The sequence below is a fragment of the Engystomops pustulosus genome, chromosome 7, assembly GCF_040894005.1.
Source record: "Engystomops pustulosus chromosome 7, aEngPut4.maternal, whole genome shotgun sequence".
Lineage (NCBI taxonomy): Eukaryota > Metazoa > Chordata > Amphibia > Anura > Leptodactylidae > Engystomops > Engystomops pustulosus.
This window is the reverse complement of record NC_092417.1, coordinates 54,669,091-54,682,578: the sequence shown is the minus strand read 5'-3', so window position 1 is coordinate 54,682,578 and position 13,488 is coordinate 54,669,091. Positions and strand designations below refer to the sequence as shown.

The window sequence follows — 13,488 nt, the reverse complement described above, 5'->3', positions numbered from 1 at the left end:
CCTGGCATCACTCGCAGCATGGCACAGCAACAAGGGATCCAGCCAGGGGCAGTAGATTTGTGACCATGGGAAGCTGTCATACAGGGCAGTTTGGGACACTAAACAATAAGGACCTGTAGTTGTTTAGTGTCCCAAAGCTGCCTGCCTGCTGCCTGTGTAACGAGCAGCTCCTACTTCCATGTACTCACCGGGGCGTTGTGTAAGCTCCGGATGTTCTGCCCTCATTCTCACGGAGTTCCTGGCTGCAGGGGAGGAGGGGGAGGGAGGGGAGGAGGGGGAGGGAGTTGAGGGGCGGGCACTGACTTGCTCTGTGTCTAAGGCAGCACTTGTGAGCACAGAGCAGGTCAGATGCAGACTACAGTATGAGAGATCACTGAAGCTCTCGGCAAACGGCAGATTTTGCTGCATTGCCTGAGCTGCAGTGATTAACAGGGAAATGGAACAGGAAGATGGTACGCGTGCCCACAGAGAGGGCTGTGCGTGCCCTCTCTGGCACGCGTGCCATAGGTTTGCCACCACTGCTATAGGGAATATGCTGAAGTTTTGGGTCCCCTTCTGCTTCGGGTGTTCAACGAGGCCAGAACAACTGGTCACATTTCACAATCAATGGAAGAGGCGGTGATAGCAGTGATCCCTAAAAAGGACAAGGACTTAAGAGATGTAGGCTCATATCAGCCTATATCCCTGTTAAACTCAGATGTGAAAATCTATGCTAAGGTGGTAGCGAATAGGGTAAAAAAAGTGATCGCCTCCTTGGTGCACCCGGACCAGAATGGGTTTATACCCGGTAGAAGCACTAGCCATAACCTGCACCGTCTTTTCTCGGATATACAGTTGGGTGCTGGGGGGCGCCGCTCCATCCTGTCTTTGGACGCTGTCAAGGCCTTCGACAGGGTGGAGTGGCGCTTCCTATGGGCCGTTTTAAAGGAATTTGGCTTCGGCCCAGGGTTTATTGAGGGAGTAAGAGTAATGTATCAATCCCCGAGAGCCAAGATCCGAGTGGGAGGAAGCAGCTCCCCCTTTTTTACATTGACAAGGGGAACTCGGCAGGGGTGTCCCCTTTCCCCGCTTCTATTCGCATTGTACATTGAGCCTTTGGCTATTAAAATAAGAGAATCGAAGGACATCCAAGGATGCGGTAGTGGCGGGGAAGGGGACAAGATATCCCTGTACGCGGACGACATCCTGCTCACACTGCAGGACTCGGAAGAGGGGATCCCCAGAGTGATAGAAGCAGTGGAAGAGTTTGGGAGGCTCTCTGGGCTCTTAATAAATTGGGAGAAATCTCTAGTACTACCACTGGGGGAGGAATTAAGCCTGCGAGACTGCAAACTGAGGAACCTAAAAATAGGGGGAAAATTTAAATATTTGGGCGTACAGGTCTCGGAAGAGACAGGTAAATTTGTAGAGATGAACATTGACCCCCTAATTGAAAAAAATCAAGAAAAGGGTTAACGGATGGGAAAAAAATGCCATTCTCAAAAGCAGACAGAGTGAGCTTGGTTAAAATGGTGGTCCTGCCCCAATTATTATACCCCCTGAGTTGTTCCCCGGTCTGGATCCAACAGAGGACCTTCAAAAAAATAGAGGGGGTTCTGAGGGACTTGATATGGGGAGGGAAGAAAGCCAGAATAAAAATCACCCATTTATACAAGCCAGTCAATCAAGGAGGTTTGGCCATTCCGGACTTTAGGGGGTACTTCCTAGCATCCCAGCTGAGCTTTTTGGTCTCAAGGAAGGACTGTTCAGCATTTCAAAAGCTGGCGGAAATGAGCGAGGGGAAATATGAAAACATATTGGAACTATTGGAAAGTGGAGTATTAACGCAAGAAGTATACCGGAAAATGGATATCAGTAAATTATTGAATAAATGTTGGGACACAGTAAAGGAGTGGTTGAAGGTTAAAGGAGTGTTTTCATTCAGTCCAATATGGCACAATTTTAATTTTGAGTAATTTTTCACGATCCCAGAACCTCACTTTTGGATTAAGCAAGGGGTCAAATATATCCCACAAATTGTAGATAAGGAAGGTAGAATCACTATGGATTTCTTGACAAAAATGCCAGAATTAAGAAGTGTGGGGACATTTAGGGCCTTTCAAGTGTATCACGCAGCACACAAGATAGAAAGGGTAAGATTGGGGTTGGAGATGCATGAAAGCACTGAAATTATTAGGTTAGGAGTCACATATAAAGGGGTCCTGTCACGATTATATAAAAGTTTAATGAAAGAGAAAAGTCACTATGAATGTTTCCCTGCAAGGAAAGGATGGGAAAAAGATTTAGGTAGTATAGGGGAAAAAAAATGGTTAGAGATTTATAGGAATATTAAGCGTGTGTCATTAAGCGGTAACCATAGAATAGTCCAATTTAATATAATACACAGGTTGCATTATACACCTGAAAAAATGCTCAGAATGAAGTTGAGGGAAAATGCTGACTGCGAAAAGTGTCTCAAATCAAATGCAGGCTACTTACACAAAATATGGGAGTGCACAAAAATCCGTCCCTTTTGGGACAAAGTAATAGAAGAAGTGGAGAGAAGGTGCACCGGGAATAGGAGGGTTTCGATGAGGGACGCTCTGTTTGGGGTAGTCGATTTGGAGAAGCTCTCAGGGGTAGACAGAGATAGATGTAATAAAATGCTGTTTCTTGGAAGATTGATAGTGGTCAGAAAGTGGGGAAGTAAAGACCCCCCAATATTTAGGAATTGGGAAGAACTGGTTAAATTAGTAGGGAAGTATGAAATCTCCCATTACAAAACAAAAGGCAAGGGGGAATACGGGGAATTGGTTTGGGGATAGAAGATCAGGGTAGAAGGACATGTTCTCCTCCAGGGCCCTGTAGGAATATGTACATATAATAATTCTCTCCCTTTATTTTGGACTTAAGTTTTTTTTTTTTCCTCTCTCCCTTCTCTTCTTTTATTTTTATTTAATTTATTTACTCCTTTTTAATTTTTTCTATTCTTTTTTCTCTGCTTTGGGAATAACGTTTTTGTTAAGATCGAATTTTAAGTCTGTTAGCCACGCTGGGGGGGGAGGGGGGGGATGCGGGGGATATATGATTAACCCCTTCCCGACATTTGACGTAATAGTACTGCATCGCGGGAGGTGCGTTCCCGCAAAATGCAGTATTATTACGTCAAGCTTCTGGCCCCGGCTCCTGAACGGAGCCGGGGCCAGAAGCTGCGGGTGTCGGCTATATGTTATAGCTGACACCCGCCTCTAACACCCGCGATCGGAGATTTCTCCGATCGCGGGTGTTAACCCCTAACACGCCGCGGTCGCGCTGACCGCGGCGTGTCAGAGGCATTTAAAGTTGTTTAAATCCGAATCGGACCCCCCCGCGGCGCTTACCGGGGGGGTCCGCTCCTCCGATCGCAGCCCCGGGACTGCCGGTGCCCGGGGCTGCGCGATCCTCTTCTCGGTGCCGGGTCCGTGCCTCCTGGCAGGACCCGGCTGTAAGACACTGGGCATGCGCAGCATGCTCAGTGTCTTACATTACACAGTGCAATACATCTGTATTGCACTGTGTAACCTGTAAAAAAGCTTGAACAAGTGATCAGAAGATCACTTGTTCAAGCTTAGATGTCATTAACTGTAAAAAAAAGGAAAAATAAATAAATAAAGGTTTTTTACAGTAAAAATAAATAATAAAAGAAAGTGAAAGTCCCCCCAAACATCACATTTCCCTTTACACAAGTAATAAAGTATAAAAAACACTAAATCACGAAAAAACCCCACTTATTTGGTATCGCCGCGTCCGTAACAATCTGTACAATAAATTCTAATCATAATTGGACCCGCTCGGTGAACGTGGTAAAAAAAAAAAACCAAAAACTTGCCAAAAATTAAAACTTTTTATCAAATTGCTTTACAAAAAATGTTCTAAAAATTGATCCGAAAAAGTTACAAGCACCAAAATGATACCGATAAAAAGAGCAACTTGTCACGCAAAAAATAAGCTTACAACCAGCTCCGTAAACCAAAAAATACTATAATTATGCCACTATAAAAATGGCAATACTAAAACAAATGCAATTTTTTCTATTCTAGTTTTCCTTCAATAAAATTGGACAAATATAAATAAAACTATATAAATGAGGTATCACCGTAATCGTAGTGATCCGTAGAATAAAGATAATATATTATTGTTATGCTACAGTGAACAACCCCCCAAAAAAATGCTAAAAATCCAAAACAAGAATTGATGATTTTATTTTCCTCCACACGTAAAAAGTTAATAAAATTTCTTCAATAAGCTAAAAACCCACTAAAATTAAGGTTTTTTTTACAGTGCATCTCGTCTCGCAAAAAATAAGCCCTTATTTGTCTAAATTGCTTAAAAAAATAAATAAAGATTGTATAGCCTATTCCCAACGAGCGTTGTTATAGAACGGTGCGGCGGGTAGTGACTTTCCAACACCGGTCAGGGTAAGACGGCGGCTGTTCACTGATCGGGGTAAGACGGCGGCTGTTCCTGACATCCTGCCCCATGGACCAGAAGGGTTACGTCCCCCCCACACACCCCCAGTTTATTATCGCTGCTATTGGCTCATCAATTCAGACGAGCCGATAGCAGTGAATTTACTTATGACGTCAGTAATACCGGTCACCATGTCTATAGACACGGTGATCGGGGCAGGGTGGCGGCTGTTCCTGACAGCCACCAATTTTGCCTTGCGGTCCAGAGGGGTTTTGTTGCCCCCCTCTGTCCATGTTTGTCGCTATTTGCTGGTCGATATGGTCCAGCCAAAAGCAGCAATATTCGTCACAATGGGCATCGCTAGGGTGAATAAGAGCAACACTTGGCGATAATTTCCCTACGAAAAACCAAGATATGGTACAAAAGTGCTGGCCGTGCACATTGTACAGATTACGCTGTACAACTCTTACGAGCTGTTCCAATGTGCAGGTCCTGCCGTATCATTTCTCTGTTTTCAAGAGGAAGATATTAGGAAACTAATATTGGGACAAGAAGGACGGGGCCCCAGTACCTCTGGTTTAGATGTTCCTGTGTTTTGCCAGGACAGCATTTCCCGGTGAATTCTGCTGCTTCTAATGGTAGGACTCAATAAAGAGTCTGTTCCAAAAGAGGAGTAAGGATGGACACTACATACTACTAATAGACCTGCGACACCTCCAGAGTGACAAAAGTTTAGTTGGTCCCCTGGTCTATTCTACCTCCTTATACACTAAACATTCACAATTCACGCCCAACCTATTGTGAATTAATTTCGGTAAAATGAATAATTGTAACAACTGTTATGTCCCGTTGCTCCCTATACCCCTCCATTATTTCATAAGGGGCGCCACATAACGGGCACTGAACTTTCCAAAAATAATTGCAATTTCCATCTCGGACTTCATTGCACATCATATTTGGAAACCACCTATATGTTCAAAATGCTCATTTCGCCACGTGTATTACACTACACCACATATTACACCTTGCTATATTCCCCAAGGGGTGTACATTCAACAATTAGGGTCACTTTTCGGGTTTTCCTCTGTTTTGGTACCACTACATCTCTCCAAATGTATCCTGACACATGTGAAGGATTTCTTACAAATTTGGCCTCTAAAAGACAAACACCCCTCTTTTCCTCTACTGTGCGCCCATAAAGCATTTTATATGCACATGTGGGGTACTTCTACACTCGGGAGAAATAGTTTTACACCTTTTTTGGGGTTATTTAATATATTATCCCTTGTGGCTTACATAAATTAGGGGTAAAGTGACATTTATAGGAAAATTTTCACCTTTTTAATGATTCGGGCCTAATTGGATCATTCACCTGTAGGGGCAAATACATATATTACACATTGCAAAATTCTCTAAGGGGTGTGCATTCAAAGATTAGGGTCACTTTTCGGATTCTTATCTGTTTTATACCACTAGGGTTCTCCAAATGCATGTCAAACATTTCTGTCAAATTTGGCTTCTAAAAGGCAAACATTCCCCTTTCCTTTTACTGTGCGCCCATACAACATTTTATATACACATGTGGGGTACTTCTACACTCGAGAGAAATAGGTTTACACATTTTGGGGGGTTATTACATTTTTTTATCCCTTGTGGCTATATAAAATTAGGAGTAAAATGACCTTTATAAGAAAATGTTCACCTTTTATCTATTTAAGTCCTAATTAAATCAAACACCTTTACGGACAAATACACATATTACACCTTGCTAAATTCTCTAAGGGGTGTGCTTTCCAAAATGGTGATACTTGTTGGGGTTCCCCTCTGTTTTGGTACCACTACGGCTCTCTAAATGCATCCTGACATATGTAAAGGATGTCTGTCAAATTTGGCTTCTAAAAGGCCAACGCCCCTCTTTCCCTTCTGAGCTTCACTGCGTACCCATACAACATTTTATTTGCATGTGTGGGGCAATTTTATACTCGGGAGAAATGCTAGTACACATTTTTTGGGGTTGTTTCATCTTTAATGCCTTATGGGATACAAAAATTAGCCGTAAAAGTGACTTTTTTGGGAAAATGTTCACCTTTTTCCTTTTAGGGACCTAATTGAAGCAAACACCTGTAGGGGTAAATACACATATTACACCTTTCTGAATTCTCCAAAGGGTGAACTTTCCAAAATGGTGACACTTGTTGGGGTTCCCCTCTGTTTTGGTACCACTAGGGCTCTCCAAATGCATCCTGACACATGTAAAGGATGATTGTTAAATCTGGCTTCTAAAAGGCCAAAGCCCCTCTTTCCCTTCTGAGCCCTACTTTGCACCCATACAACACTTTATATGCAAAAGTGGTGCAGTTCTGTGCTTAGGAGAAATAGTTTTACACATTTATGGGGTTGTTTCATCTTTTATCCCTTGTGACTTACAAAAATTTGGGGTAAAAGTGACTTTTTCTAGAAAATTTTCACCTTTTTTCCCTTTTGGGGCCTAATTGAATCAAACACCTGTTGGGGAAAATACACAAATTACACCTTGCTAAACTCTCCAAGGGGTGTACTTTCCAAAATGGTGTCTCATGTTGGGGCTTTCCTCTGTTTTGGTACCACTATGGCTCTCCAAATGCATCCTGACACATGTAAACTTTTTCAGCCATATTTACCCTGCAAAAACGAAACAACGCTCTTTCCATTCCAAGTGCCCCCCTGTGCCCGTACAGCAGGGTACAGTGACAAAATGGGTATTGGCATACTCAAGAGGAATTGCCCTCAACATTGTAAAATGCATTTTCCTTTTTAACCCATTGTGAAGGTGCAAATTTTAGTGTTCAATGAATCTATAGTAAGATAAAATTACATTTCTCTAATTTCACTTTCATTTATCTTTCACGCTCATGAAACGCTCAAAGGGTTAACAAAATTCCCAAAGGTTGTTTTGAATATTTTGAGGGGTGTAGTTTCTAAAATGGTGTCATTTGTGGGGGGTTTCTGTCATGTGGGCCTTATAAAGTCACTTCTAACTAAATTGACCCTCCAAAAGTAGGTTTTGATGATTTTCGTGAAAATCTGAAAAATTGCACCTAAAGTTATAAGCCTCCTAACATCCAAAATAAAGGAAAAGATGTTTGAAAAATGATGCCAAGTTAAAGCAGACATATGGAAAATGTTAGTTATCAAGTTATTTTAGTGATATGACCAACTTTCCAAAAAGTAGAAAATTTTGAATTTGGAAAACATTGTTTTTTTCAAAATTTTTGCCAAATTTCCATTTATTTCATAAATAAATACTAAATATATTTATTAAATTTCTCAACCAGCATGAAGTACAATGTGTCACGAAAAAACAATCTAAAAATCAACTGGATATGTTAAAGCGTTCCAAAGTTATAACCACTTAAATAGACACATGTCAGATTTTAAAAAATGGTCCGTGTCAGGAAGGTGAAAAGTGGCTTCAGCGTTAAGGGGTTAATTTTGAAATCAGAATCAGATAGAAGTAGAGTCTCTACTATGGCGCCGGCAATATAGTAGGTGCCGGAGGGAACTAGTCTTGACCGATTACTTTTTATCAAGGAAAAGTTGCTGGATGATATCCAGGTCCCGAGTAATTTTAAATGGTTGGACGCCCTGAGAATATACTTTAATTTGAGATTATACTTCAATTTGTCTAGTTTTTGTATTTAAATGAGTCTTTGACTTTGTTTATGTGAAATTGTATTTTTTTCTATGAGATAACTTGTAAATCTGATTTTGATTACACAGGGAAATAAAACTTTCATTATAAAAAAAAAAAACAAAACAGGCATTTCCTGGCTGCAGAGAGCCTATAGGGCAGCGATGGCGAACCTATGGCACGCGTGCCACAGACGGCACGCGGAGCCGTTTCTGTTGGCACGCGTACCGCCGCCGGTAAGCCGCTGCCCGCTGCCCGTAAAATTTACCTATGCAAGCGGCGGAACCGCGCCGCTCCATAGACCGCACGCGCCGCTCCACAGACAGAGTTTTCGCGCATGCGCGGTAACTTGGGAAGCGCTGAAAGTTTCAGTCGCTCCCATAGAAACCGCGCATGCGCAGTAATTGTCGCGGACCGACAGGGAGCGCTGACTGAATTGCCGCTCCCATAGAACCCATGCATGGTAGATGCATGCGGTTGGGAGAAGGCAATTTTAAAAGTGCTCCCACTACATAGGATGGGGGTCAGCGGACCCCTATTAGTGTCAGGGCACATTAATAAATATTTTATATACTTAAGTTTAGTTGGCACGATTTATAATGCTGGGTGGCTGACAGCACAGCCTCAGCCAATCAGATGCAGGTTTACTATGAGCTCTGCCCCCCCCCCCCCCCATTCTTTCCACTGAACAGTGCACAACTTTACACGAGCAGGTGACAGCAGCAGTGTACTGTCAGTGTTAACTACAAAGTTCCCCACAAAGTTACACATATGTAAGTAATATTTCTGGGGGATCATTTAAACCACTAAAATAGCAGTCTCTACATGTAGTCTTAGTTTAATAATAATAATAATTCTTTATTTATATAGCGCACACAGATTACGCAGCGCTGCACAAGCATGTTAGTTTACATAATGTGGTTGACTTGCGTTGAGCTTGGCCTGTTCGCACTTGCGTTTTGCCTGAAACAAATGCGATTTAAAACAAGCTACGTGTGTAATATAATAATAATAATTCTTTATTTATATGGTGCACACAGATTACGCGGCGCTGCACAAAACTTGTCAAATTTGTCCCAATGGGGCTCACAATCTAATCATCCTACCAGTATGTTTTGGAATTACGTGTAAAAAAACACTTGGGGGAGATTTATCAGAAATGTCTGAGCAGAACCAATTGCAATTGCAAGTTCGGATCTCAACCACTTCTAATAAATCTTCCTCATGGAGCTTAATACTGATAACGTGCATTTTGGTGTAAAAGCATCTGTGATCGCATAAGACCCCCTGTTGCATTTTTTAAAAAAAGTGTTGGCCCACATTTATTAAAATGTTTGCACCAGTTTTGTGTCTGACTTTGCAGTAGAAGTAACATGCAAACTGCTTGTACATGTATTTATAAAGTGTCTGCACCAGTTTTGTGTCGCAGCTGCTCTGTGCTGACAGGACAGAAAAATGTGCACCTAAAGGGGCTGTTACTGCTTAGTCGGACTGTGCGACACATTTCTGTCTGGCTTGCACCACAGTTGTCTGTGTCACAATTCTGCCGCATGAACAAAGTGCACCATTAATTTTGTGCACACTTCCCGAGCAGTGCAGAGTGCACCAAATTCATGAAGACCGTGCACTACAAATCATGAATCTGGTGCACCCTGTACACTACGCAAGACACTGCACTATTTTTGTTAAATGTGGTCCATTGGATCTTCCTTGCCATCTATAACTATAACATGATAGTGTTAGCTACTTAGATTTGTATTGTTTGCTTCAAAAAATTTTTTAATGTTTTTCTAGACATCAAAAATGAGTACAGCAAAAAAAGGCAAAATGGATAGTGGCAGATCATTCCAAGAGGCCTGGACAGAGTCATATGGAATGATTGAACGAAATGGCAAAGCATTATGTGTACTGTGTAATGAAAGTGTTGTGTGTCGCACATCAAGTGTCAGACGGCACTTTGACACCAACCATAAAACAGTTGCAGAACTTGAGGAAACAGAGAGAAAAAAGTTTCTTGAAGGGCAATTAAGGAAACATCACTCCCAGCATCGTAGTTTTACTAACTATCTTTCAAAAACAAATTATCTGACTGCAGCCAGTTTTAAAATGTCGCTGTGTATAGCTAAACATGGTAAGCCCCTCTCAGATGGGGAGATTGTCAAAGAAGCCTTGTTGTCTGGGAGTAATTCCCTTTTTCATGATTTTCAAAACAAGGATAAAATCAGTCAGCGTATCTCTGAGATGCCACTCAGTAGAAATACTGTGAAAGATCGAGTCCAGCGCATGGCAAGTGATGTTAGTCAGCAGCTCACCACTGACCTACAAAAGGCAGCCTGCTACTCCATGTGCCTGGATGAGAGCACGGATATTAATAATCACGCAAGGCTAGCCATCATTTTACGTTATGCTGTTGGTGACAACATGAGAGAAGAGCTGGTGAAACTGGCGTCTTTGCCTAAAAGAACGCAAGGAGTAGATATTTACAACGCAGTGATGGAGGTTTTTACGTCACAAGGCATAACGCCAGGAAAAGTGGTTTCCATTACTAGTGATGGGGCACCTTCTATGGTTGGGACAACTTCTGGTTTCATACAGTTGTTTATTAAAGAAACCAAACATGAAGTCATTCAGTTTCATTGTATAATACACCAGGAAGCTCTATGTGCAAGTGAAAGCAGCGAGAAATTTGCAGATATCCTCAAAGATGTCACAAAAATGGTAAATTTCATTATGGCTCGTGCTCTGAATTTTCGACAATTTCAAGCACTTCTTGATGAGGTTCAGGCACAGTATAATTGTCTGCTTATGTATAACAATGTCCGGTGGCTGAGCAGGGGACGGGTCCTGGAGCGATTTGTAGCTTGCTTGGAGGAAATCAGGCTGTTTATGCATGAAAAAGGGCAGGACTATCCACAGCTCACCGATGTGGCCTGGCTTACCAACCTTATGTTTTTTACTGATTTTACACAACACTTTAATGAACTGAACAAGCAACTACAAGGTACAGCGGGGAAAACAGCAGAAAGAATGTTTTGTGATATAAAAACATTTGAGCGTAAACTGCAGGTTTTTGAAAAAGACCTTGAAACTGGACAGCTGAAATATTTCCCAAATCTAAAAGACCATTTAGAAAATTGTACAACGTTTGCAGACAATCCTACAAGTCATCAGGACGTCTACAATGAATTTTCTAATGTTGTAGCAGTTGCAAAGGTGAATTTTAGTAAAAGATTTGTACAGTTCCGTAAGATGGAGGCAACCCTGCGTTTTCTTACTTCACCAGATAAAGCTCAGTTTGAAGAACTTTCTCTCTCTTGCTTACACTGGTTAGATTTAGGAAACCTGGAAATGGAGCTGTTGGAATTTCAAGAAAACTCGATGTGGAAAAATAAATTCTCTGACCTGAGTGAAACACTCGAGAAAATGGAAAGGATGACAAATGACAGCGCAGATGGAAACGGCGACAACACTTCAGAAAATGAAATCCTTAAAGTGTGGAATTCTCTGCCAGATAATTTCAAGTCCATGAAAGCCCTTGCTATTGCTTTGCTCACTTTGTTTGGATCATCTTATGCTTGTGAGCAGCTCTTTTCAGCTTTGAATTATATCAAATCTGACAACAGAAACAGATTAACGGATGACCTGAGTGCTGCATGTGTTGCTCTGAAACTTACAAAGTATGAGCCCAGGATAGACAAATTGTCAGCGTGCATGCAACAGCAAAAATCTCATTAAAGCGTGCTTTACATCAGTTTTTACGATACAGTACTGCAGCCAGCGTTAGATGGAGTTTTGGTTTTACCTTTGTTAGAAGTAAAAATGTTGTTGATTTATATTCCTGGATTGTACCTGGACTTGGATTTTAGTGCACTGCTATGAGAGAGCTCACATCAGCGCTCAACCCCTTTTCTTACCTCTGAGTCACTTCTGTAGCTGGTTGCTGTTGTAATACAATGACCAACAGTTACTTAAGGGGAGGGGGGGCTGTGTAACACTGCAACAGAGTGCTCCAAATCCAGCCACAATTCTGGAATAGAAATGGAATACTGGAATTTCTCATAGTGATCACACATCTTTGTGGGAACAATATCTAACACTGGCTGTGTGATACATGATCAAAACTTATGACAGATTCCATTTTAATTGTTCAAAAGCACAGAAAATGCAAACCTTTGAGCTCTGTTGATAGTGTTTTTATTGTAATACAAAAGATTGTAACGTTTGAGCTATGTTTTCTCAATTAAAACCTTGTTATTCTAGTTACATTTTTGTGTTGGCACTTCGCTTCAAGTCAGAAGGGCTTGGGTTGCATTTTGGGCACTCGGCCTCTAAAAGGTTCGCCATCACTGCTATAGGGTGTTGTAGAACGTTGTGCCATTCTTAAATATGCATAGGGAGCGTTGGTTTGGTCTTCCACAATGCTGTGTTTTAGTATGACATGCATATGACAGCTAAGGCTCTTAGTCACTCTTCACTTCCATGTGCACTTACATAGGCCAACTTCCCCAAATAAGCGAAGCGGGAACGCATCCTGACAAGGTAACGTCTGTGCCAGCTCGAAAGGACCGACCTGAGGGCCAAGATCCCACTATAACATCAAAGAGTGCACTTTTTTACACATCAGATGATTCCATAGATTACGACAGAACCTGTTCTGTTAAACGCGGATACATGTGGAAAGCCCCCCAAAAGAGTGCAGAGGATGGCGGCAGTAATTTTGCATTGATGTCACTAATCATTTTGCCCTTCTTTTCACGCGTCAGTGTCCTCTTTCAATCGGTCAATAATCCATCAGTATTGCTAAAGCCAAAAACAAACAGGAGTTGATCCAGAATAGAGATGAGCAGCAAATGGGATACTTGCATGTCCTCTGTGAGTAGGCTGCAGAGTGGCAAAATGACAAATTATGGAGGTGGCGGAAACATGGTAGGCCACAAAGTGGCCCAATGATAAGAGTGTGGAGGTGGCGGCAGGAGAAGCAGCAGCAGGATCCCACAGGTGGCAGCAACATGGTGGCAGTAACAGGGAAAGCCACAGAGTGGCACAATTATATAGTGTGGAAGTGGCATCAGCAGCAGCAGCAGCAACAGGAGGCCAAAAAGTGGCACAATGATAAGAGTGTGGAGGTGGCGACAGAAGAAGAAGCAGGAGTCCACAGGTGTCAGCAACATGGTGGCAGCAACAGGGAAAGCCACAGAGTGTCACAATGATATAGTGTGAAGGTGGCATCAGAAGCAGCAAGAGCGGCAGAGTGGTACAATGATAAAGTGTGTTGGTGGCATCAAGAGCAGCAGCCGGAGCCCGCAGAGTGGCACAATGATATAGTGTGAAGGTGGCATCAGTAGCAGCAGGAGGAGTCCACAGAGTGGCACAATGATATAGTGTGTTGG

General features: G+C 42.2%; 1 protein-coding gene across 1 annotated transcript; it reads left to right on the top strand.

Moving 5' to 3' along the window:
* Nucleotides 1-9,925: 9,925 nt before the first annotated feature.
* LOC140070177 (general transcription factor II-I repeat domain-containing protein 2-like) lies at nucleotides 9,926-11,833 on the top strand. Its single transcript, XM_072116516.1, has one exon. The coding sequence runs from the start codon at nucleotides 9,926-9,928 to the stop codon at nucleotides 11,831-11,833; it is 1,908 nt and encodes a 635-aa protein (XP_071972617.1).
* Nucleotides 11,834-13,488: the final 1,655 nt, after the last annotated feature.

Coding starts and splice junctions, on each gene's coding strand:
- LOC140070177 (XM_072116516.1), top strand. CDS start 9,926: ATGGATAGTGGCAGATCATTCCAAGAGGCCTGGACAGAGTCATATGGA.